Consider the following 26,894-nt stretch of genomic DNA (forward strand, 5'->3'; position numbering starts at 1 on the left):
TTCACGAATTCATCCTCGGCGAGACAAAACTTGAGTGCTTTTGGTGCTAACGATAGCAACAACGTTGCTCTGATCCATCAACACATCCTCGACAGCACGGCCGCGAGCATTCGAGAGCAAATCAGACAGCAGGCTCTCCACTTCCTCCTCTGCTTCCCCGGCCACCACAATGTGCATGAGTGTGCTGCGAAGGAACTCGGCGTCCAGCTGAATCTGCTGCAACCCGAACTTGGACAACTCTAGCTGCCGAACCCACTCGCTGAAGGCCTTGATGCACATTTTGAGCATCGTCTGGACAAACGAATCCGCAGTGAGCTCTAACTGGGACGGGAAAATGTGGATCTTACGCGCGAAAATCCGATCCACATCAAGCTGCATCCCTGAGGATGCTGCTGTAACGCCAGCATTTCGAGAACGGAGCGCACTGGCGCACCGACGGAAGTCGCGGCTTGTCGTGCGGCTGTTGTTCCCAATGAACACGCTTTGTTCATCACCAAGTGCTAGTGCAATTTCTTTGCCAAAGCGGAAGGTGGACTGCACGACCGCTGCCATCATCTCCTGCACACTTCTCGGCTCTTCGTCCATATCAGCCCATGATGTGGCAACAACTCCATTGTGGACGATAACGCACAACTGGTTGCCATATTGCTTCGCAACGTGCTGCAACAACTCTCCAGCAGACTCACGGGTCACTTCGATCATGTGCGTTACGTCCTGCTGGCGCATGCGATTACTGCGAATCGGGTCACCAGCAGGAGTCTTGGATGGAGACAGAGGTGCTGGCAGACACTCGATGAGGCCGCGTACGCACTCCCCGATGCCTTCAGCTGAGAGATCTTGGCACATACAGGCTAGGAACAGCAAGAACTGGGGTGTGGGCTCCAGCCACGGAAGCGCTATGTTGTCTTGCTCTTCGCCCCGAGCTCCGAGTTGTCCATCCGTTTGTGCGAATGCGCGCTTTGGCTCCGCATACTGGAGTACTGATGCATTAAACCACTTCAGGAAGTCATAAAATTGACTCTGCAAAGATGTTGAACGGAATCGTCATATCATCATACTTGTTAGCAATGAAATTGTTTCGCGTGAGCAGCAAAGAGGGATATACCTTACCTGGACCAAGTCGGAGAAAAGTCTGCTCATCTCCGAAAGAATCGCAAACCCTGTTTGCACCATGGGCTCCATTTGCTGCAGCACCTTCTGCATCATGTCGGTAAACGTCCTTGCGGATTCGTGCGCTAGAGGCTGAACACTTTGCCCACCATCGCGTGAGCTACGAGCCAACCCAGACACATCCTCGTGCGAAGTGACAAAGAGCTCTCCAGTATCTTCGCGTAATTTCCGAAATACGCCATCAATCTGGAACCGCACGCAGCTCTCGACGGTTTCAGTAGCGTTTGCAGCGAGACCGCACATCGGGATCGTTCTGTCCACATCTTTCACTTGCGAAACAAAGTATTTCATCACACGCATGAAGACAAAATACTCGCTATCGACAATATCTGCCGAGAGATCGTCATCCTGCAGCATGTCGAGGACTTCTTCCGTCGAACCCTGTACAAAGCATGAACTGTCATTAGCGTTGGTGTCCCAAGAATATAAGGCAGCAAAGTGTACTTACGAAGTCCGAATGAGGGCGACGGAACTGTTCAACACACTCGCCCAGATACAGCCCGAACAACTCTTTCACAAAGCTGAGGAACAAGTCGTCTCGGACAGCATCAGAAGATCTTCGTAATGGCGATGATTTCTCGCGCGCCACGACTTCAGGCATGAAGTGGGTCTTGTATACTGAGAATACTCGAGCCATCTTCGCCAGGACGTCTTCATTGAATCTCCGCAGAAAAGCAAGCACCGAATCGCTAGTGCCTCGAGCCTGTAAATACGCAGCACAATAATACCGTAAGACCATGGACGCAAGCACACACTAGTAGAAGCCTTATGTACCTTAAAGACCGCTACCTCGCGCTCAAAATACGCTTGGTGCCACTCAAGAAACTGGTCTCGGATCTCGTCGCTGCACGCATCTAACTGATGCAACAGCACTACCGTCTCACACAGCTACGCAAACCAGGGCACATGCTCCATCAATGACATGATAACAACTACCCGCCATACATAAGCATGCAGTTACCTCTTCGGACCCAAGCGTTCGGTCAAGCATTCGCTTCTTCAGCAGACGCTCAAGTTGCTGCATGATTTTCTCGGCCTCCATTTGAATCGTCTACGGCAAATACAACAATGTCAGCGCGGATCCAGTCGAGCTCTTCTTCCACATCAAGCCTCACCTTGAACGACGAGATATGTTCATATCTTCCCAGAATTCGGCGTGCAAGCAGATAATACTTGGTAGCATTTGCGTACTCCTTCTGCTTCACAGCACTACAACAACACCCTCATCGTCAGCTCCTGTCTTCGCCTCCAACACTCCTTTCCTTCAGCACTTACGTATTCAATCTCTGCGGCAGCTCGAAGATGAATTCGAATCTCTTCAGCAACCGTCGTACGCCAATGAGCTTCTCCACCTTGGAGCGATGCGGGGCCAGCGCCACATTGATGCTCTCGCTCTTGGCCGTGATGGTGTCCATGCTCTTCACCACGCGACCCACTTCCTCCTCCATACTCGCCACATTGTTCTGCAGCATTAGAAATACATAAAATAGCATTAAAAACGACATAGTTAAGCCGGCAACCCGCTCTGAAAAGCTGCATGCTGGATATTGTGGGCACCTTCATCTTGCGGATCGTGTCGGTGGCGCTGATGAACTTGTTGTAGTTCTCGTACACGAGCATCTGCATGTTGGTGTCCAGCTCCTTGATCTCGCGAATCAACTGGTCGTCCGTCGTGAGCAGCTCATTGAGTCCGCGGTTCTCGAGAAGCTCCTGCAGATACGAGGGTACGCAGGGGGTTACATATTCAGGAATACACGTGGCCTTCCTCTCTAGCCAAGCGCCGACCTTGACGTAGACTTTGGGGTCGAAGCCCGGCGAGTCGATGTTGCGCAGCTGCTCCTGCTTGCTCTCCTGGTCCTGCAGCCCGTAGTAGCTGCTCAGCAGCTCCTGCATGCGGGACATGCCGTGGTCCTCCGAAGACATCGCGATCCTCAACGTAGTAAGTATGAATCTAAAACAGTAACTCGTCATATTGTAGTATACCAAATAATAAAATACTATAGTACACGTATCAAAATTACTATTGTTAGTTTCATAATACTAGTACTACTGAACCGGCTCAGAGGTCTACCGGTATTTATTTACACAGCCGTGCTTTGCACGGGGAAGCTCTGGTTTTTCGATTCTTTTTTTTCATTTTTTATTTACATGTATTGTGCTTTGCAGGCTTTTGGCACTTCGGACTGTAACTTGTACGACTTATCGAGCACGACTTATTGATAAATCGTACTCGAGTACGAATTGCAGAAGTCGTGGATGGTCAATCAGCACTAAGTAGTGCGCATACGCCATCTCCTGAATGATTTAGCACATCCAGCACCTTTTGGCAATTTTAGAAAGTGCCATTTCCGAACCAAACCGGGTTCGAGACTCGACTTAGCAACTCGCATCCAAGGCCACTATGATTTACCGCTAAGTGCGAACACTAAAGTAGTGCACTACATACTGGATGCAAAGCACAATACTTGGGCTGTCTACAGGGCCGCTCGCTTGATATGGGTCGTGATGTTTTGATGAACGTTTACAGATACAGTATTGCCCCACTTGTGTTATTCACTAAACTTCGTCTTCAATATATTAAATAAAGTAAAATGGATTGTAGTTTTCATCAAGCGCACGTCGTTTGTAGTAGGTGGCGGCTTTCTTGATCGACGTCTTTGGCAAAGACTCTTTGCTCAATGAGGCCACCCAGTTTCGCCGGTTGTGCCTTGTCGATCGTTTAGATTGCTCGTAGGTGATCCTCTTTCCGCGCAAACTGATTATCACGCGGTGTTTGAGGTGTAAACCACTCACTACCAATAGGAACAAACCGGAGAGCACGCCAAGCAAGGTATCAATCATTAAACATGGTATTGACTTGACATGGTGTTCCGCTGAGTTTCGACTCGTCGATCTTAATATTTAAAGGGTTAACGCGAGACTCTGATTTGTTTAACACAATGATATAAAACATATCATGGTTATTGTTAATCTATTGGAAGGGTGGGGGCGTCGGCCTGTATAGTACAGGTTGTAGTGAAGGCTCCACTGCAGCGTGTTCATTTACAATACAACTCATCAGAGCAACGCGATTGAGATCCTCCAACACTAGTCATTGGGCGAAAGCCCCATGATGGCGAGCTTACTTGCAGTGTTTCCGGCATCCTTGACATGGTGTTCCGCTGAGTTTCGACTCGTCGATCTTAATATTTAAAGGGTTAACGCGAGACTCTGATTTGTTTAACACAATGATATAAAACATATCATGGTTATTGTTAATCTATTGGAAGGGTGGGGGCGTCGGCCTGTATAGTACAGGTTGTAGTGAAGGCTCCACTGCAGCGTGTTCATTTACAATACAACTCATCAGAGCAACGCGATTGAGATCCTCCAACACTAGTCATTGGGCGAAAGCCCCATGATGGCGAGCTTACTTGCAGTGTTTCCGGCATCCTTGCCGCTCAATTTTTTACATGAGGGCACGCTAGCAAAATGCACGTATATATTGGTGTGCTGATGAGGCATTCATCTCACTTATATCACGTTCTGCTATTTGCTTCCACAGTTTAGCAAAGATCCTGCTACGGTTTCCGAATTCGTTTCCTTTGGTACGTAGACCTCTAGTATTTAATACTATGGTATGTGATATTACAGGTACATATGGTTGTTGCTCGAGTGAGTGAGTTTAATGACCATGATTATGTTCGATGTGTATTGAGGCACAAGCAACATTCAGTTTTGTCGTGAAATGATTGCGTCGGTTTAACGCAAACATAAATCTTTTATGGTGCTATCATTTCAAAATTGGTAGGGTTTTTGGGATTCACCCAATTGGATTTTCGAGTCTTTTTTTCATTTTTTATTTACACGTATTGTGCTTTGCAGGCTTTTGGCACTTCGGACTGTAACTTGTACGACTTATCGAGCACGACTTATTGATAAATCGTACTCGAGTACGAATTGCAGAAGTCGTGGATGGTCAATCAGCACTAAGTAGTGCGCATACGCCATCTCCTGAATGATTTAGCACATCCAGCACCTTTTGGCAATTTTAGAAAGTGCCATTTCCGAACCAAACCGGGTTCGAGACTCGACTTAGCAACTCGCATCCAAGGCCACTATGATTTACCGCTAAGTGCGAACACTAAAGTAGTGCACTACATACTGGATGCAAAGCACAATACTTGGGCTGTCTACAGGGCCGCTCGCTTGATATGGGTCGTGATGTTTTGATGAACGTTTACAGATACAGTATTGCCCCACTTGTGTTATTCACTAAACTTCGTCTTCAATATATTAAATAAAGTAAAATGGATTGTAGCTTTCATCAAGCGCACGTCGTTTGTAGTAGGTGGCGGCTTTCTTGATCGACGTCTTTGGCAAAGACTCTTTGCTCAATGAGGCCACCCAGTTTCGCCGGTTGTGCCTTGTCGATCGTTTAGATTGCTCGTAGGTGATCCTCTTTCCGCGCAAACTGATTATCACGCGGTGTTTGAGGTGTAAACCACTCACTACCAATAGGAACAAACCGGAGAGCACGCCAAGCAAGGTATCAATCATTAAACATGGTATTGACTTGACATGGTGTTCCGCTGAGTTTCGACTCGTCGATCTTAATATTTAAAGGGTTAACGCGAGACTCTGATTTGTTTAACACAATGATATAAAACATATCATGGTTATTGTTAATCTATTGGAAGGGTGGGGGCGTCGGCCTGTATAGTACAGGTTGTAGTGAAGGCTCCACTGCAGCGTGTTCATTTACAATACAACTCATCAGAGCAACGCGATTGAGATCCTCCAACACTAGTCATTGGGCGAAAGCCCCATGATGGCGAGCTTACTTGCAGTGTTTCCGGCATCCTTGCCGCTCAATTTTTTACATGAGGGCACGCTAGCAAAATGCACGTATATATTGGTGTGCTGATGAGGCATTCATCTCACTTATATCACGTTCTGCTATTTGCTTCCACAGTTTAGCAAAGATCCTGCTACGGTTTCCGAATTCGTTTCCTTTGGTACGTACTACAATCCCTTTTACTTTATTTAATATATTGAAGACGAAGTTTAGTGAATAACACAAGTGGGGCAATACTGTATCTGTAAACGTTCATCAAAACATCACGACCCATATCAAGCGAGCGGCGCTGTAGACAGCCCAAGTATTGTGCTTTGCATCCAGTATGTAGTGCACTACTTTAGTGTTCGCACTTAGCGGTAAATCATAGTGGCCTTGGATGCGAGTTGCTAAGTCGAGTCTCGAACCCGGTTTGGTTCGGAAATGGCACTTTCTAAAATTGCCAAAAGGTGCTGGATGTGCTAAATCATTCAGGAGATGGCGTATGCGCACTACTTAGTGCTGATTGACCATCCACGACTTCTGCAATTCGCACTCGAGTACGATTTATCAATAAGTCGTGCTCGATAAGTCGTACAAGTTACAGTCCGAAGTGTCAAAAGCCTGCAAAGCACAATACGTGTAAATAAAAAATGAAAAAAAGACTCGAAAATCCAATTGGGTGGGTAAAAGATTTATGTTTGCGTTAAACCGACGCAATCATTTCACGACAAAACTGAATGTTGCTTGTGCCTCAATACACATCGAACATAATCATGGTCATTAAACTCACTCACTTGAGCAACAACCATATGTACCTGTAATATCACATACCATAGTATTAAATACTAGAGGTCTACGTACCAAAGGAAACGAATTCGGAAACCGTAGCAGGATCTTTGCTAAACTGTGGAAGCAAATAGCAGAACGTGATATAAGTGAGATGAATGCCTCATCAGCACACCAATATATACGTGCATTTTGCTAGCGTGCCCTCATGTAAAAATTTGAGCAGCAAGGATGCCGGAAACACTGCAAGTAAGCTCGCCATCATGGGGCTTTCGCCCAATGACTAGTGTTGGAGGATCTCAATCGCGTTGCTCTGATGAGTTGTATTGTAAATGAACACGCTGCAGTGGAGCCTTCACTACAACCTGTACTATACAGGCCGACGCCCCCACCCTTCCAATAGATTAACAATAACCATGATATGTTTTATATCATTGTGTTAAACAAATCAGAGTCTCGCGTTAACCCTTTAAATATTAAGATCGACGAGTCGAAACTCAGCGGAACACCATGTCAAGTCAATACCATGTTTAATGATTGATACCTTGCTTGGCGTGCTCTCCGGTTTGTTCCTATTGGTAGTGAGTGGTTTACACCTCAAACACCGCGTGATGATCAGTTTGCGCGGAAAGAGGATCACCTACGAGCAATCTAAACGATCGACAAGGCACAACCGGCGAAACTGGGTGGCCTCATTGAGCAAAGAGTCTTTGCCAAAGACGTCGATCAAGAAAGCCGCCACCTACTACAAATGACGTGCGCTTGATGAAAACTACAATCCCTTTTACTTTATTTAATATATTGAAGACGAAGTTTAGTGAATAACACAAGTGGGGCAATACTGTATCTGTAAACGTTCATCAAAACATCACGACCCATATCAAGCGAGCGGCCCTGTAGACAGCCCAAGTATTGTGCTTTGCATCCAGTATGTAGTGCACTACTTTAGTGTTCGCACTTAGCGGTAAATCATAGTGGCCTTGGATGCGAGTTGCTAAGTCGAGTCTCGAACCCGGTTTGGTTCGGAAATGGCACTTTCTAAAATTGCCAAAAGGTGCTGGATGTGCTAAATCATTCAGGAGATGGCGTATGCGCACTACTTAGTGCTGATTGACCATCCACGACTTCTGCAATTCGTACTCGAGTACGATTTATCAATAAGTCGTGCTCGATAAGTCGTACAAGTTACAGTCCGAAGTGCCAAAAGCCTGCAAAGCACAATACATGTAAATAAAAAATGAAAAAAAGACTCGAAAATCCAATACCATGTTTAATGATTGATACCTTGCTTGGCGTGCTCTCCGGTTTGTTCCTATTGGTAGTGAGTGGTTTACACCTCAAACACCGCGTGATGATCAGTTTGCGCGGAAAGAGGATCACCTACGAGCAATCTAAACGATCGACAAGGCACAACCGGCGAAACTGGGTGGCCTCATTGAGCAAAGAGTCTTTGCCAAAGACGTCGATCAAGAAAGCCGCCACCTACTACAAATGACGTGCGCTTGATGAAAACTACAATCCCTTTTACTTTATTTAATATATTGAAGACGAAGTTTAGTGAATAACACAAGTGGGGCAATACTGTATCTGTAAACGTTCATCAAAACATCACGACCCATATCAAGCGAGCGGCCCTGTAGACAGCCCAAGTATTGTGCTTTGCATCCAGTATGTAGTGCACTACTTTAGTGTTCGCACTTAGCGGTAAATCATAGTGGCCTTGGATGCGAGTTGCTAAGTCGAGTCTCGAACCCGGTTTGGTTCGGAAATGGCACTTTCTAAAATTGCCAAAAGGTGCTGGATGTGCTAAATCATTCAGGAGATGGCGTATGCGCACTACTTAGTGCTGATTGACCATCCACGACTTCTGCAATTCGTACTCGAGTACGATTTATCAATAAGTCGTGCTCGATAAGTCGTACAAGTTACAGTCCGAAGTGCCAAAAGCCTGCAAAGCACAATACGTGTAAATAAAAAATGAAAAAAAGACTCGAAAATCCAATTGGGTGAATCCCAAAAACCCTACCAATTTTGAAATGATAGCACCATAAAAGATTTATGTTTGCGTTAAACCGACGCAATCATTTCACGACAAAACTGAATGTTGCTTGTGCCTCAATACACATCGAACATAATCATGGTCATTAAACTCACTCACTTGAGCAACAACCATATGTACCTGTAATATCACATACCATAGTATTAAATACTAGAGGTCTACGTACCAAAGGAAACGAATTCGGAAACCGTAGCAGGATCTTTGCTAAACTGTGGAAGCAAATAGCAGAACGTGATATAAGTGAGATGAATGCCTCATCAGCACACCAATATATACGTGCATTTTGCTAGCGTGCCCTCATGTAAAAATTTGAGCAGCAAGGATGCCGGAAACACTGCAAGTAAGCTCGCCATCATGGGGCTTTCGCCCAATGACTAGTGTTGGAGGATCTCAATCGCGTTGCTCTGATGAGTTGTATTGTAAATGAACACGCTGCAGTGGAGCCTTCACTACAACCTGTACTATACAGGCCGACGCCCCCACCCTTCCAATAGATTAACAATAACCATGATATGTTTTATATCATTGTGTTAAACAAATCAGAGTCTCGCGTTAACCCTTTAAATATTAAGATCGACGAGTCGAAACTCAGCGGAACACCATGTCAAGTCAATACCATGTTTAATGATTGATACCTTGCTTGGCGTGCTCTCCGGTTTGTTCCTATTGGTAGTGAGTGGTTTACACCTCAAACACCGCGTGATGATCAGTTTGCGCGGAAAGAGGATCACCTACGAGCAATCTAAACGATCGACAAGGCACAACCGGCGAAACTGGGTGGCCTCATTGAGCAAAGAGTCTTTGCCAAAGACGTCGATCAAGAAAGCCGCCACCTACTACAAATGACGTGCGCTTGATGAAAACTACAATCCCTTTTACTTTATTTAATATATTGAAGACGAAGTTTAGTGAATAACACAAGTGGGGCAATACTGTATCTGTAAACGTTCATCAAAACATCACGACCCATATCAAGCGAGCGGCCCTGTAGACTGCCCAAGTATTGTGCTTTGCATCCAGTATGTAGTGCACTACTTTAGTGTTCGCACTTAGCGGTAAATCATAGTGGCCTTGGATGCGAGTTGCTAAGTCGAGTCTCGAACCCGGTTTGGTTCGGAAATGGCACTTTCTAAAATTGCCAAAAGGTGCTGGATGTGCTAAATCATTCAGGAGATGGCGTATGCGCACTACTTAGTGCTGATTGACCATCCACGACTTCTGCAATTCGTACTCGAGTACGATTTATCAATAAGTCGTGCTCGATAAGTCGTACAAGTTACAGTCCGAAGTGCCAAAAGCCTGCAAAGCACAATACATGTAAATAAAAAATGAAAAAAAGACTCGAAAATCCAATTGGGTGGGACTGGGCCAGTGGGACGCACCTCATGGAGACTGCCCAGCACGCCGGCCTCACGCCGAAAACACCCGGGCAGTGGTACGCTTACGCGCGTGACATCTACTCGGCGGAACTACTGCGTTGCGACACGTATTAACCAAACATGAACAGAGTATTGGGCACTTATTGAAGCGCACGCCGACAACCATCTTCCCGACAGACTGATTGAGCAGGAGACGATTTTGTAAGTTTTGGAGTTGATATGCCCAGGAATTCCCGATATTTCCCCCCCTCGTCGCACGTCAGGCGGTCGTATTAGGCAAGAACATGCTGCTAGGTGCAAATCGGTGGATTTTAAGGCTCTCATCGGAATGATGGAAAACAGTGGTGGCTGGGTCAATTTACTGTCGGATGTGTGGCATAGCATTTTTAAGCAGCACCTGCTCGGCTGCCGGCATGCGGGCCGACGTCAATTGCACGGGCATATGGAACGACGAGATCTTGTTGGACCATGCCAAGCATTTCGTAGGAGGAACTTATAGACGACCTCGGGACAGTGCAAGTAGACTTTATCGCGGATTGGAGCGCCTATATGGCGTTGCGGGGCGACTAAGTTGGGCTGGTGGATGCATCCTACTTGGAATCTACCAAAAACGGTAGCACCTACCCCGGGGAGTTTGAGCTCTATTCTGCTTCCAAGCTGCACAACTGAAACATAAAGATCAAGCCCCTCAGCACCGACTGCAAGGTAGTATCGAGATTCGTGTATACATCGCGATGTCGGTATACGGCTACTTTCTTTAGACAGAGCGTAAATCCTGCAATACGTACATGGTTTTTCACTGAAAACGAAAATAGTATGGGTATTTGGTGATATTTGTAACAAAATGCCAAAACCCTCGGTATACAACACAACCATCGAGGGAAAAAAAGGCCCATACGTTACACACTCGATGTGAACTGCACACAGGCGGCCTCAAACTCCAACCAGCAGTGTAGTATGGTCATGTCTTTGCCACTGGGCTAGATTTTAGGATCCACTATAACAATCTTCAAAGATTGTAAAAAAAATCGTTGCATAACGCCTAGGCGCTCTATTCCTTAAGTGTTGCAATCAGGGCAGCCGAAAAATAAATTGACGCTCAAGTAATCGCCATAAATATTGTTGCATACTTCATGAGCGGCTGTCGAGACCATACCATTATCTATGACAAATTACTATTTTGCGCTCATAATTTATGATACTCTCTCAAAATCATACAAGCTATACTATACGAGCGTAGTACTAGCTCTAAGCACCATTGTGCAACTTTCAACGGTACAAGAACCTCCTCACTTTAACAAGTATTTATGCAACGGATTGTGTATACAAGTCCTGATGACAACACGTTGTATACTTTTAAAAAGAAACCCTGTTGTATATTTATGCTTAGTAGAGTATACTATGTAGCCGTGAGCAGTGTAGCTATTTAGGCCTTGTACTTGCGCTTAATACCGATGACCAGTCCATGGAAGGACTCGCTTGTCTTCGTCTTCCTGGACCGGTCGAAGTACCACGAGCGCCATAAGCACTCGTCCAAGAATCTCGGCACCTTGGCCTTCTTCATGCCCCGCTCGCTCATCATCTGAGCCTTCAGCGCTACCTCCCAAACGCCCTCAATCCGGTTTGTACACGCACCAATGCGTAGATCCTGAAGCGTTTTGTATGGTCACCCCCTGATGCGTGTACCGCATACCAGAGAGCTACTTGTTGTTTTTTCAACGGTATACAGCGCCCCCTTGCGGCGGCCGGTGAGCACCTCGGTGACGTACAACTTGAATTGATCTGACAATCAAAGTACTATAACGTAGATAATTCGTATCAGTGTGTAATTAGAAACAATAACATCCACAGTACCCTGGCTTGGTGTAGGTCTTGATGTAATTGAGAGAGATAAGGTCATCGTAGCCCACCTACGCGAACCATTTCTATGTCGCCCGGTCACGCCGTCAAAAACCCAGAAACTAAGATGCTTCTTACCACGCTTGCATTTTTGCTTCCTTTTCATGCCCGCTTCGTCTACACCACGCTCACGGGTGGTTCAGTAAAGTACTGGAAGGTGTCGTAGAGGACACCGCTGCATGCCGAAAGCCCCATGATGGCGAGCTTACTTGCAGTGTTTCCGGCATCCTTGCCGCTCAATTTTTTACATGAGGGCACGCTAGCAAAATGCACGTATATATTGGTGTGCTGATGAGGCATTCATCTCACTTATATCACGTTCTGCTATTTGCTTTCACAGTTTAGCAAAGATCCTGCTACGGTTTCCGAATTCGTTTCCTTTGGTACGTAGACCTCTAGTATTTAATACTATGGTATGTGATATTACAGGTACATATGGTTGTTGCTCGAGTGAGTGAGTTTAATGACCATGATTATGTTCGATGTGTATTGAGGCACAAGCAACATTCAGTTTTGTCGTGAAATGATTGCGTCGGTTTAACGCAAACATAAATCTTTTATGGTGCTATCATTTCAAAATTGGTAGGGGTTTTGGGATTCACCCAATTGGATTTTCGAGTCTTTTTTTCATTTTTTATTTACACGTATTGTGCTTTGCAGGCTTTTGGCACTTCGGACTGTAACTTGTACGACTTATCGAGCACGACTTATTGATAAATCGTACTCGAGTACGAATTGCAGAAGTCGTGGATGGTCAATCAGCACTAAGTAGTGCGCATACGCCATCTCCTGAATGATTTAGCACATCCAGCACCTTTTGGCAATTTTAGAAAGTGCCATTTCCGAACCAAACCGGGTTCGAGACTCGACTTAGCAACTCGCATCCAAGGCCACTATGATTTACCGCTAAGTGCGAACACTAAAGTAGTGCACTACATACTGGATGCAAAGCACAATACTTGGGCTGTCTACAGGGCCGCTCGCTTGATATGGGTCGTGATGTTTTGATGAACGTTTACAGATACAGTATTGCCCCACTTGTGTTATTCACTAAACTTCGTCTTCAATATATTAAATAAAGTAAAAGGGATTGTAGCTTTCATCAAGCGCACGTCGTTTGTAGTAGGTGGCGGCTTTCTTGATCGACGTCTTTGGCAAAGACTCTTTGCTCAATGAGGCCACCCAGTTTCGCCGGTTGTGCCTTGTCGATCGTTTAGATTGCTCGTAGGTGATCCTCTTTCCGCGCAAACTGATTATCACGCGGTGTTTGAGGTGTAAACCACTCACTACCAATAGGAACAAACCGGAGAGCACGCCAAGCAAGGTATCAATCATTAAACATGGTATTGACTTGACATGGTGTTCCGCTGAGTTTCGACTCGTCGATCTTAATATTTAAAGGGTTAACGCGAGACTCTGATTTGTTTAACACAATGATATAAAACATATCATGGTTATTGTTAATCTATTGGAAGGGTGGGGGCGTCGGCCTGTATAGTACAGGTTGTAGTGAAGGCTCCACTGCAGCGTGTTCATTTACAATACAACTCATCAGAGCAACGCGATTGAGATCCTCCAACACTAGTCATTGGGCGAAAGCCCCATGATGGCGAGCTTACTTGCAGTGTTTCCGGCATCCTTGCCGCTCAATTTTTTACATGAGGGCACGCTAGCAAAATGCACGTATATATTGGTGTGCTGATGAGGCATTCATCTCACTTATATCACGTTCTGCTATTTGCTTCCACAGTTTAGCAAAGATCCTGCTACGGTTTCCGAATTCGTTTCCTTTGGTACGTAGACCTCTAGTATTTAATACTATGGTATGTGATATTACAGGTACATATGGTTGTTGCTCGAGTGAGTGAGTTTAATGACCATGATTATGTTCGATGTGTATTGAGGCACAAGCAACATTCAGTTTTGTCGTGAAATGATTGCGTCGGTTTAACGCAAACATAAATCTTTTATGGTGCTATCATTTCAAAATTGGTAGGGGTTTTGGGATTCACCCAATTGGATTTTCGAGTCTTTTTTTCATTTTTTATTTACACGTATTGTGCTTTGCAGGCTTTTGGCACTTCGGACTGTAACTTGTACGACTTATCGAGCACGACTTATTGATAAATCGTACTCGAGTACGAATTGCAGAAGTCGTGGATGGTCAATCAGCACTAAGTAGTGCGCATACGCCATCTCCTGAATGATTTAGCACATCCAGCACCTTTTGGCAATTTTAGAAAGTGCCATTTCCGAACCAAACCGGGTTCGAGACTCGACTTAGCAACTCGCATCCAAGGCCACTATGATTTACCGCTAAGTGCGAACACTAAAGTAGTGCACTACATACTGGATGCAAAGCACAATACTTGGGCTGTCTACAGGGCCGCTCGCTTGATATGGGTCGTGATGTTTTGATGAACGTTTACAGATACAGTATTGCCCCACTTGTGTTATTCACTAAACTTCGTCTTCAATATATTAAATAAAGTAAAAGGGATTGTAGCTTTCATCAAGCGCACGTCGTTTGTAGTAGGTGGCGGCTTTCTTGATCGACGTCTTTGGCAAAGACTCTTTGCTCAATGAGGCCACCCAGTTTCGCCGGTTGTGCCTTGTCGATCGTTTAGATTGCTCGTAGGTGATCCTCTTTCCGCGCAAACTGATTATCACGCGGTGTTTGAGGTGTAAACCACTCACTACCAATAGGAACAAACCGGAGAGCACGCCAAGCAAGGTATCAATCATTAAACATGGTATTGACTTGACATGGTGTTCCGCTGAGTTTCGACTCGTCGATCTTAATATTTAAAGGGTTAACGCGAGACTCTGATTTGTTTAACACAATGATATAAAACATATCATGGTTATTGTTAATCTATTGGAAGGGTGGGGGCGTCGGCCTGTATAGTACAGGTTGTAGTGAAGGCTCCACTGCAGCGTGTTCATTTACAATACAACTCATCAGAGCAACGCGATTGAGATCCTCCAACACTAGTCATTGGGCGAAAGCCCCATGATGGCGAGCTTACTTGCAGTGTTTCCGGCATCCTTGCTGCTCAAATTTTTACATGAGGGCACGCTAGCAAAATGCACGTATATATTGGTGTGCTGATGAGGCATTCATCTCACTTATATCACGTTCTGCTATTTGCTTCCACAGTTTAGCAAAGATCCTGCTACGGTTTCCGAATTCGTTTCCTTTGGTACGTAGACCTCTAGTATTTAATACTATGGTATGTGATATTACAGGTACATATGGTTGTTGCTCGAGTGAGTGAGTTTAATGACCATGATTATGTTCGATGTGTATTGAGGCACAAGCAACATTCAGTTTTGTCGTGAAATGATTGCGTCGGTTTAACGCAAACATAAATCTTTTATGGTGCTATCATTTCAAAATTGGTAGGGTTTTTGGGGTACTTGCGCTTAATACCGATGACCAGTCCATGGAAGGACTCGCTTGTCTTCGTCTTCCTGGACCGGTCGAAGTACCACGAGCGCCATAAGCACTCGTCCAAGAATCTCGGCACCTTGGCCTTCTTCATGCCCCGCTCGCTCATCATCTGAGCCTTCAGCGCTACCTCCCAAACGCCCTCAATCCGGTTTGTACACGCACCAATGCGTAGATCCTGAAGCGTTTTGTATGGTCACCCCCTGATGCGTGTACCGCATACCAGAGAGCTACTTGTTGTTTTTTCAACGGTATACAGCGGCCCCTTGCGGCGGCCGGTGAGCACCTCGGTGACGTACAACTTGAATTGATCTGACAATCAAAGTACTATAACGTAGATAATTCGTATCAGTGTGTAATTAGAAACAATAACATCCACAGTACCCTGGCTTGGTGTAGGTCTTGATGTAATTGAGAGAGATAAGGTCATCGTAGCCCACCTACGCGAACCATTTCTATGTCGCCCGGTCACGCCGTCAAAAACCCAGTAACTAAGATGCTTCTTACCACGCTTGCATTTTTGCTTCCTTTTCATGCCCGCTTCGTCTACACCACGCTCACGGGTGGTTCAGTAAAGTACTGGAAGGTGTCGTAGAGGACACCGCTGCATGCCCCAAGAGTGGCGCACCCATGCAGCCCACGGCGGCGCGTTGGCGCTGTCACACGGCGACATGTTGCGTGTAGCGGGGCGTGCGCAAAGAATTCGTTCTTCGTTTGCTTCACGGCGCCCCTCTCCAACCTCGTGAAGGTTCTGTTCTTCTGGGCCAGTGGGACGCACCTCATGGAGACTGCCCAGCACGCCGGCCTCACGCCGAAAACACCCGGGCAGTGGTACGCTTACGCGCGTGACATCTACTCGGCGGAACTACTGCGTTGCGACACGTATTAACCAAACATGAACAGAGTATTGGGCACTTATTGAAGCGCACGCCGACAACCATCTTCCCGACAGACTGATTGAGCAGGAGACGATTTTGTAAGTTTTGGAGTTGATATGCCCAGGAATTCCCGATATTTCCCCCCCTCGTCGCACGTCAGGCGGTCGTATTAGGCAAGAACATGCTGCTAGGTGCAAATCGGTGGATTTTGAGGCTCTCATCGGAATGATGGAAAACAGTGGTGGCTGGGTCAATTTACTGTAGGATGTGTGGCATAGCATTTTTAAGCAGCACCTGCTCGGCTGCCGGCATGCGGGCCGACGTCAATTGCACGGGCATATGGAACGACGAGATCTTGTTGGACCATGCCAAGCATTTCGTGTGAGGAACTTATAGACGACCTCGGGACAGTGCAAGTAGACTTTATCGCGGATTGGAGCGCCTATATGGCGTTGCGGGGCGACTAAGTTGGGCTGGTGGATGCATCCTACTTGGAATCTACCAAAAACGGTAGCACCTACCCCGGGGAGTTTGAGCTCTATTCTGCTTCCAAGCTGCACAACTGAAACATAAAGATCAAGCCCCTCAGCACCGACTGCAAGGTAGTATCGAGATTCGTGTATACATCGCGATGTCGGTATACGGCTACTTTCTTTAGACAGAGCGTAAATCCTGCAATACGTACATGGTTTTTCACTGAAAACGAAAATAGTATGGGTATTTGGTGATATTTGTAACAAAATGCCAAAACCCTCGGTATACAACACAACCATCGAGGGAAAAAAAGGCCCATACGTTACACACTCGATGTGAACTGCACACAGGCGGCCTCAAACTCCAACCAGCAGTGTAGTATGGTCATGTCTTTGCCACTGGGCTAGATTTTAGGATCCACTATAACAATCTTCAAAGATTGTAAAAAAAATCGTTGCATAACGCCTAGGCGCTCTATTCCTTAAGTGTTGCAATCAGGGCAGCCGAAAAATAAATTGACGCTCAAGTAATCGCCATAAATATTGTTGCATACTTCATGAGCGGCTGTCGAGACCATACCATTATCTATGACAAATTACTATTTTGCGCTCATAATTTATGATACTCTCTCAAAATCATACAAGCTATACTATACGAGCGTAGTACTAGCTCTAAGCACCATTGTGCAACTTTCAACGGTACAAGAACCTCCTCACTTTAACAAGTATTTATGCAACGGATTGTGTATACAAGTCCTGATGACAACACGTTGTATACTTTTAAAAAGAAACCCTGTTGTATATTTATGCTTAGTAGAGTATACTATGTAGCCGTGAGCAGTGTAGCTATTTAGGCCTTGTACTTGCGCTTAATACCGATGACCAGTCCATGGAAGGACTCGCTTGTCTTCGTCTTCCTGGACCGGTCGAAGTACCACGAGCGCCATAAGCACTCGTCCAAGAATCTCGGCACCTTGGCCTTCTTCATGCCCCGCTCGCTCATCATCTGAGCCTTCAGCGCTACCTCCCAAACGCCCTCAATCCGGTTTGTACACGCACCAATGCGTAGATCCTGAAGCGTTTTGTATGGTCACCCCCTGATGCGTGTACCGCATACCAGAGAGCTACTTGTTGTTTTTTCAACGGTATACAGCGGCCCCTTGCGGCGGCCGGTGAGCACCTCGGTGACGTACAACTTGAATTGATCTGACAATCAAAGTACTATAACGTAGATAATTCGTATCAGTGTGTAATTAGAAACAATAACATCCACAGTACCCTGGCTTGGTGTAGGTCTTGATGTAATTGAGAGAGATAAGGTCATCGTAGCCCACCTACGCGAACCATTTCTATGTCGCCCGGTCACGCCGTCAAAAACCCAGTAACTAAGATGCTTCTTACCACGCTTGCATTTTTGCTTCCTTTTCATGCCCGCTTCGTCTACACCACGCTCACGGGTGGTTCAGTAAAGTACTGGAAGGTGTCGTAGAGGACACCGCTGCATGCCCCAAGAGTGGTGCACCCATGCAACCCACGGCGGCGCGTTGGCGCTGTCGGCACTAACACAATATCGCCCCGCATTTACAAAATTTCAAATTTCAAAATTGTCTATTAAAAATTATGGTGTCGCACTTCTAGCAGTAAAAGCCAGAGGCCTCATAACCAAAGAAGCCCCGCACTCCAGCATGTCCCGACGCACGCCCCGCTCGATCCACTCCACGTCTCAGTCCCCATCCAGCCGCAGCGCGCACGAGTACGACGTCTCCTCCAACACGCCTTTTATGTTTAACGCCGTTATGAGCGCCTGTGCAACGGAAAAGGGCGCGTTGGAGTGGGCTCAGAGAGTCGGGCTCGTGGCCAGCAACCCCCTGTGCCCGTCGTGCGCGGGGGATATGGCGCTGTACGTCACCGTCAAGCGGAGCCGGTGGCGATGCTCGCGCACGGGCTGCCGCTTGGAGCGAAGCGTGCGTGCGTGCGGGGTCCTTCTTCGCGCGGTCGAAGGCCCCCCTGTCCAAGTTGATCAAGCTGCTCGTCTTCTGGGCGTTTCAACACCCTGTCACCACGGCAGCCCAGCAAGCGGACGTGTCGCCTACGACCGCTGGTCAGTGGTACGTGTACACACAGGACATTTGCACTGCTGGGATGAAGAGATCTCTGCTCAAGGTTTGTTAATGCGATAAGTTATTTCTCAGTTAATAATTCTTTTCTAATGCTGAAATTGTTTTTAAAAATTGAACACTGGTAGATTGGAGGGCCGGGTCACGTCGTCGAGATCGACGAGACTTCGTTGAAGTAGAAGCAGAAGTACAGACGCGGCGCCCTCCACCCCGACTTCTGGGTGTTTGGTGGGGTGGACCGCACCACCAAGAAGTGGTTTGCTAGGGTCGTTTACGAGGATCGCACCAAGCCCACTCTGTCTGCCCTTATCAAGGCTCATATTAAACCTCGGTAAGCATTGATAGTATGCGTGCTAGTTTTATTATTACTGACAATGTGTGCGTGTTTGATAGTACTCTGATAGTGTCGGACATGTTCAAGGCGTATGCCACGCAAGTTCAGAGCGGGCGGAACAAGGGCAAGTTCTACACGCTCACGAACAACCGGCACTTGCGTGGCATGCGATACCAGCACCTGTGGGTAAACCACAGCAAAAACTTTAAGGACCCCACCACCGGCGCCCACACGAACCGAATTGAGGGCGTGTGGGAGGTCAAAATTAAGCAGCACATCAAAGCTGCGCGCGGCATGCGCAAAACGGTGGTGGCGGGGTACCTAGATGAGTGCATGTGGCGAACCTGGTATTTTGCTGAAAAGCCAGCAAAAAGTCATGTTTTTCAGGGCCTAGTTACTGGCATTAGAAGATACTATGAGGTATAACGGGATCAATACACTGTTGCGAACTTAATCCTAATAGACAATGTTGAAATTTGAAACTTTGTAATTGCGGGGCGATATTGTGTTAGTGCCGCGCTGTCACACGGCGACATGTCGCGTGTAGCGGGGCGTGCGCAAAGAATTCGTTCTTCGCTTGCTTCACGGCGCCCCTCTCCAACCTCGTGAAGGTTCTGTTCTTCTGGGCCAGTGGGACGCACCTCATGGAGACTGCCCAGCACGCCAGCCTCACGCCGAAAACACCCGGGCAGTGGTACGCTTACGCGCGTGACATCTACTCGGCGGAAATACTGCGTTGCGACACGTATTAACCAAACATGAACAGTGATCCAACGTTTCTATTTGTATGTAGGTCGGTGGTGACGGACCAGTTCCAGTCATTGGCTTCCGATTCCGGGATGAACGTCTTGTTGAAGCTGCAGCGTGTTCGAGACGGTGTGACACTCTTTATCAAGCACTAGCGACTTGATACGGCCAATGTATGCGAGGAGGCCGACCTGCATGCACCACGAAATAACTGCCCCTTCCGTGGCGCACGCAGGCATCACGGCATTGAACGTGTGAGCCTCCGCGTCGACGCTGAAGTCGTACTTGCCTGACGCCATTGATGTGCAGGGGGGGCTGAGGGGGATGCGGGAGATCTTTTCTAATACGCGCTCCGATGGCGAGCGCAGAGCGCGCTTTGGTGCCCGTGTGTTATTTTGTAAATGTGATGGATGGGTATATGTAAAGTATTCATGTCCGGACATGCGTACACTTGGGAGGATCATTTACATTTGTGCCAATTAGTTTATCTCAACCATAGAGCAGACCCGGGACAACACCTGTACAACAATGCACACTGTAAAAGTGTGTGTATTGTTGGGTATCGGTGAATATGTCTGATTTTACTGCACGGTTCTGGGTTTCTTCATGATAGCCATGTGTCGGTGTGGATTTCGGCACCCCGTACGTCATCGCGCTTCCCCAGTACGCTAAGTACACGCCAAACCGATCGAAGAGTTCAGCAACTTTGCTTCTAGATCGAGTCGACAAGCTGTTTCGTCAACGCCCGAGCACTATACCAGGATTTGGAAACGAATGATGTTTCAGCGCTTATACACAACCTATTCATTACAAGTCGGATGTGTCTACAGTCTGCACCTCATGGTCAATGTGATGGGGTTTTGGTGTGTACTAGGATCTTTTTCCGCGTGACAGCACGCAAGGCTACACTTTCAAAAGAGATGCACCGTACATCAACGTTTTGCTATTGCTCCGGTCGAGTACGACACTACCGCCCACCCTACCGACCTCCTCTCCAACTCCCCGTATTATCCATAGATCAGCTCAATGTCGTCCAACGCATTTAGAAGTTCTTTGTTCTTTCCCACGTCTTCGTCGACATCCTCGCTTTTTTTTTCTTCTTCCTCCCACTTCTGGAAGCGCCTGCCGTACACATCATGCTTCACAATAATACAAATGAACCTGCCATATGGAATGAGTGAAAATCCAGCGCGCTTAACAGAGTGCTCGATGATAGACTGATCAGTGTGCTTTTAGGGTCTCTGCACCCAGCCAGTATCAACTTCAACACTCGGTGTTCTTGAGTTGCTGGCAGGGGTGTACTGCTGGCAGGGGTGTACGCCACCTGGTCAAAGTTTTTCCAGTTATTCAAAAGGGCGCACATCAGGTCCTTGAACTACTTGTAAAGCCCGATGTGAAAGTAAGCCGTTAACCCATCGAAGATGGCACATATCGAGATGTCGCGGGAAGCTCACTTTTCCTTGACGGCCTTGGATATGTGGGCCAGCATGCTATCCCATACAAACGTATTTTCACGAGCCTATAACACAGATAGACACACTCGACCCAGTTGCACCGCAGCTTTGAGTCCACCATCACTTGGGCTGGTAGGCAATGTACATCCCGTCAATCTTGGAGAGCTTGCGGGACTCCTATTTGTGCTTTCAGACGACAAGAGGGGGAAGCTTCACACCCGTTACAATTGCCGCGAGAATCGTAGTCACTCTCATCGATGCAAATCCAGTTGGGTTGAGGACAACATGGCGGCTGCCGCGTACTTCAACGATCTGCTTACGGGTATCTTCGAAGTATACCGCATTCTCGCCCAACATCACTGTGTGCTGGCAATTGTACTTTCACTTTTGCTCACCGAGAAACCGCATATACCACACAGCTCGTCCTACCAGTTGGTCTTCGTATAACGTAGGCAGGTTGGTCTGAAGTCGAAGAGACAATTTGTAGCACTTAATGAAGAAACTCACCCGGTGTGAATAAGCTTGAAACTTCCGAGTTGGTGTACGCTATAGAGCTGAAGAGCTTGAATAGCGATCCACTCTCTTGTCACCTTCTTTTTCTTGAGCCGTCTGACCGCAATCGCCCCCAGCAGTAGGTCTTCAAGGTCGCCCAACGACGGGTAATGTTTACCACCCGAAAGACGGGGGAGTGCGTTAATCTAGCCTCTGATATTTTTGCCGTATTTTGGGTGATGACATCCAATGCGTCGGTGCGAATATCCTTGGTATCCGCACCCGGTACGTCAAACATTCATCTAGCTCCTCCAGTCCACTAGCACGCACCAAGCTAGTCGACGAGTTCGACAACTGCTGTCCGTACAAAAACGTACTCATACTATTGCGCGGCGCCTTCGGTGTACGTATCCCAACGAAAGGACGCGAATCAAATTGCACCCATCCAGCACCGAACGATGCGTCCGGGCCCAAGATCGCAACGCAAATACTTCAGTCTCCATCTTCCATCATCTTCAAGTTGACCTTTCTATCACATACATGTGTTTTTTTACAACTTTTATCTGTATGACGCACGTATGGGTGTGAGCGCATCCATGCTGCCAGCTATCGTTTGACATGGGAGAGAAGATTACGTATTGTAGGTTCAACCCGTCTCCCACCATGAACCTTCGTGGTGAAAGATTTGAATTTGAGCACATATGTTGGTACCCGAAAGATGGTGAACTATGCCTGAGTAGGGTGAAGCCAGGGAAACTCTGGTGGAAGCTCGTAGCGATTCTGACGTGCAAATCGATCGTCAAACTTGGGTATAGGGGCGAAAGACTAATCGAACCATCTAGTAGCTGGTTCCCTCCGAAATTTCCCTCAGGATAGCAGCAACTTATTTACGATAGTTTTATACTGGGATAGGAAGCGACGAAGTGCTGATAGACCAGCCCAAACAGGATTAATTCGGGCAATGTCCCCCCTTCTAATCGACACCGGTGATGAACCGGTAACGTCTTTAGGTCAATTTACAGTAAGTGATGTCTATTGACCGAGTGTTTTAGACTTCTCAAGAATGATGGAGGCTGGTCCAGTTCATTTGCAAATTCGTCGAGTTAGATTCGTCATTGATTTTGCTCTGAAATCGGTTGTACGTCGTGACCATAGTGGCGATACATTGTCGGGCAGATTCTGCGGCTGCGAAGCAGGCCCAGGAGATGCCCGTGGAGCGTGCGGATTGAGTTTATCAATGGCGATCAAAGGTGAGTTAACCAATCCTATCCCAGCCTTCGCGAAGCCCTAGTGAGGTAAAGCGAATGATTAGAGGATTCGGGGAAGCAACTTCCTCGACCTATTCTCAAACTTTAAATCTGTAAGACCTGCAGGTTTCTTAATTGAACTTGTGGATGTGAATATCAAGTTGCTAGTGGTGCAACGCACGCGTTTAATTAAGTATCCATCATATATTGAAATATTATAAAAGCAAACTTAATGGGTCATTTGAATAATTACCTAGTCGGTCTCTATCGATGAGGAAGCATCAATCGCATCATCAAGTTTCATTCGAATCATTTCCTATTCTCACGCAGACGCAACATCAGGACGAAGTTACAGCACGAAGGTTAGCATAGTTGTATGCTTGGGAGGGCGCTGCTGCAACTAATAGCTTGCTTGAATTTGGTTATTAACAGCGCGGAGGTAAGAAAGTAAATACCGTAACTGTGTTATTGCACTAAAAAAAGTCTGCTTATCTGGTAGTTGTGGATGTTCATAATATAAAACGTGCAGCGCGGGCGACTGGTGCGCAGCAACTGCGGCACGTCTAAGTCGTGTGCGCTGTGCGCGTTTATCTGTTCGTTTTGATTTTTGCTATCTCAGCCCCCGCGAAGCCCTAGTATTCGATTTGGGTTGCGATAGTAGCACTAACGTTACTTTCTATCCTAGTAAAACTTACATGTAAGCCTCAAAACGCTTAAAGCGGCTATTTGTGCGCCAAAGCGGCTATTTGTGCGCCAAAGCAGCTATTGGGGCGCTACCTTGAACGGCCACAAAAGCGGAAACCCACGTCACTTTTCTCAATTGTAGTGCTTAGCGCAACGTAGTACAGTAGTACAGTCAAACCTGTTTATATGATCCTCTCTATTTGAGCCATGCCGTTTATTTGATGCAGGCTTTGTCGCTACCAAATATTTCACTTAGTGTTTGTATGATCTCTGTTTATATGCATACAAGGTATATGAGTCACATTTTTGGGGACCAAATTAGGTCTCACCTGTTTATTTGATTCACACTGCTCACGGCCACACACTCTTCAAAGCACCACTGCTCAACACTCAACGCCTACCGCAAGCCTTCTTCGCTCGCCATGTCTCCTCGCACCTGTCTGACGCTAGAACAAAAGCTCCAAGTGCACCTAAAGCTTAAGCAGAATCCTGGCATGAACAACCCCATGCTCGCCGAGTGGATCTACGCAACTTTCAAGGCCCGGGTCAGCCGTGCCACACTCGCCCGACTGCGCAACCTGCCTTCTTCCTACTTCAGCCACGTCGACCTGAGTGCGACCAAGCGGCGCCGAGTGAAATTCCCTCAGTTCGAGCGGGAACTGAGGGATTTTTTCTTTCAGAACGAAGCTAAAACGGCGATGACGGACGACGTGCTCCTGCTGAAGGCGCATGAGCTGGCGGAGCGCTTAGGAGGAAGAGGAGGAACAGGAACCCGCAGTTCAACCTGCCATTGCTCTGAGACACTGCATGGAGCTGGCTGCATTTCTGCTGCAATGCGGAGAGCAGACTGACAGAGAACGAAGAGCTTTACAGACCGTGACCGCTTTGGTTCGAGAGACTACGGTGAAGGCAAAGCGGCAGCGAACTATGCACGATTTCTTTACGTGCACCACATAATTTTTTTATCTGAGTCCATTTTATATGAGTCATTGTAGTAGATGGTCACCAACAGGGCCTCATATAAACAGGTTTGACTGTAATACACTGTTAGTATTATTCAGTATTACTAACTGCGTATAATTTCATTAAAATGATACGTTCGAACAGGTTACGCCAACCGTAACCGTGGGGCTCAATCTGTGTATCGTCACACACTTCCCTTTGATCGCAGGGAGCTACGCCACGATGGACGTGAAGCGGCTGCTGTGGGAATCCAAGCTGGCGGTGGCGCTGTGTCTGCTCATCATGGCGCGTTGTGTGGACCGCGTGCTCTACACGTGCGTCTTGGCCCTAGGAAGTTGAACCCACCGATCCGCTATGATCTTTAACGCTACGTTGACATTGATGTTTGTAGACGAATCACGTACGACTACACCGAGTTCCTCTGGTACTTCACGAACGTGATCCTGCCCATCGCCTTCCTCGTGTCCTCGGCTCCTGTGGTGGCGTACGTGCAACAAACTGGTCTCAATACATTGGTTGGGGGCTAACCTAACAGTGTGTTTGTTGTTGTGGATCCCTCCTAGATACAAGCTCTACTTCACGGGTGAGCGCATGGGAATGACTCCGTGAGCTCTTGAGGATGACAAATTGACACGTTTCTTGTTATTTCTGTAGATGACATTACACCGGAGATGCGTGAGTTCCCGCACTACAAGTACATGCTCATGGCGCTGTTCGACACGCTCTACAACCTGCTGGGCGCGTTCCCCACGCCTCACATCGGGTGCGTCTTCATGACGAGTCGATGAATGGTGTTGTGGTGACTGATTGTGCTTTTGTTGCTGTTTGCAGGGGGAACATGGCCAATGTGCTGAACCAGCTGAATCTGCCGTTCAACATGCTGCTGTCCTACATGTTCTTGCAGACACGTTTCAAGCGCGGCCACATCCTGGGCTCTATCCTTGTGCTGTACGGCGGCATGGTGAACATGATTCCTGTGCTTACGGGTCAGGATAGCGCCAACACCCCGGACCCAAGCGCTGGTTGGATCATCCTCTACATTGTGTCCCTGGTGCCCGCGGCAGCATCGAACGTCTACAAGGAGATCGGACTCAAGGACGTGGATCTGGACATCTGGTACGCCAACATTTGGATCAGCTTTTACCAGCTGATCATCGGCTTCGCCACGATCTGGACCGTGCGTATCAAGGCGTTTAGCGACCCGCCTGTGCCCTGGGGTGACTTCCCGTCGTATGTGGCTAAGGCTCACGAGTGCTTCATTGGCAACGAGGTCGAGCTGAATGGGGAGGTGCTGCCCTGTGACTCGGGTGTGCTGGAGGTCTTCCTGGTCTTCATCGTGTTCAACACCATGTACAACCAGCTCATGCTGTACATCTTCAAGGAAGGCAGCAGCGTGCTGTTCGTGGTGTCATCCGCCGTGGGTCTCCCGCTCACCGACCTGCTGTACATGATCCCGTTGCTCACGGGCAAGTTTGCTGGCCAGGCTTTCACTATTTACGACGGCTTCGCGCTGTTCGTGCTGGTGATGGGGTTGCTCGTGTACCATTCGGAGAAGGAAGAGCGCAAGCGCGGCACCGAGTCGGTGGAGAAGTCGCCCATGTATGCGTCGCCTTCGTTGCAGAAGACGCACCTCATGCGCAAGCGTCGTGGCAAGGTGGTGTACCGTCAGAGTCCGATGATTCGCCGCACGGGAAGTGGCAGCGATATCTCGCAGCGGCTTTTGGGCCGCAATGCCCCGGGCAAGAACAGCACGTACGGCACCAATGGCAGCGGCAACGCTGCGGCGCGCCAAACGGGCAATGATGGGTATTACCCGTAGGGCGTGCGATTCGTCTGTGTTGAAGAGCTACACGATGTAGCTCATGGTCCTCTTCCTTCGTCTCGCATCTCGCTTAAATAGAGGGTTAAAAATTGGCAATGATCCGCTGTTCGTTTGATGTGG

At 47.4% G+C, this 26,894-nt stretch overlaps 2 protein-coding genes across 2 annotated transcripts; one reads left to right on the forward strand and one right to left on the reverse strand.

Moving 5' to 3' along the window:
* Window positions 1-9: 9 nt before the first annotated feature.
* On the reverse strand, window positions 10-25,233 carry PHYSODRAFT_505018 (hypothetical protein; the record flags this gene model as incomplete). The annotated part of the gene is made up of 9 exons (XM_009531234.1): window positions 10-1,020; window positions 1,111-1,551; window positions 1,619-1,873; window positions 1,945-2,058; window positions 2,132-2,221; window positions 2,286-2,379; window positions 2,446-2,633; window positions 2,728-3,100; window positions 25,169-25,233. The coding sequence occupies 9 exons, from the start codon at window positions 25,231-25,233 to the stop codon at window positions 10-12; spliced, it is 2,631 nt and encodes an 876-aa protein (XP_009529529.1).
* On the forward strand, window positions 25,175-26,872 carry PHYSODRAFT_351613 (hypothetical protein; the record flags this gene model as incomplete). The annotated part of the gene is made up of 5 exons (XM_009531235.1): window positions 25,175-25,266; window positions 25,344-25,436; window positions 25,516-25,535; window positions 25,607-25,715; window positions 25,784-26,872. The coding sequence occupies 5 exons, from the start codon at window positions 25,175-25,177 to the stop codon at window positions 26,769-26,771; spliced, it is 1,302 nt and encodes a 433-aa protein (XP_009529530.1). The 3' UTR covers window positions 26,772-26,872.
* Window positions 26,873-26,894: the final 22 nt, after the last annotated feature.

This window comes from Phytophthora sojae (assembly GCF_000149755.1).
Source record: "Phytophthora sojae unplaced genomic scaffold PHYSOscaffold_5, whole genome shotgun sequence".
Lineage (NCBI taxonomy): Eukaryota > Oomycota > Peronosporomycetes > Peronosporales > Peronosporaceae > Phytophthora > Phytophthora sojae.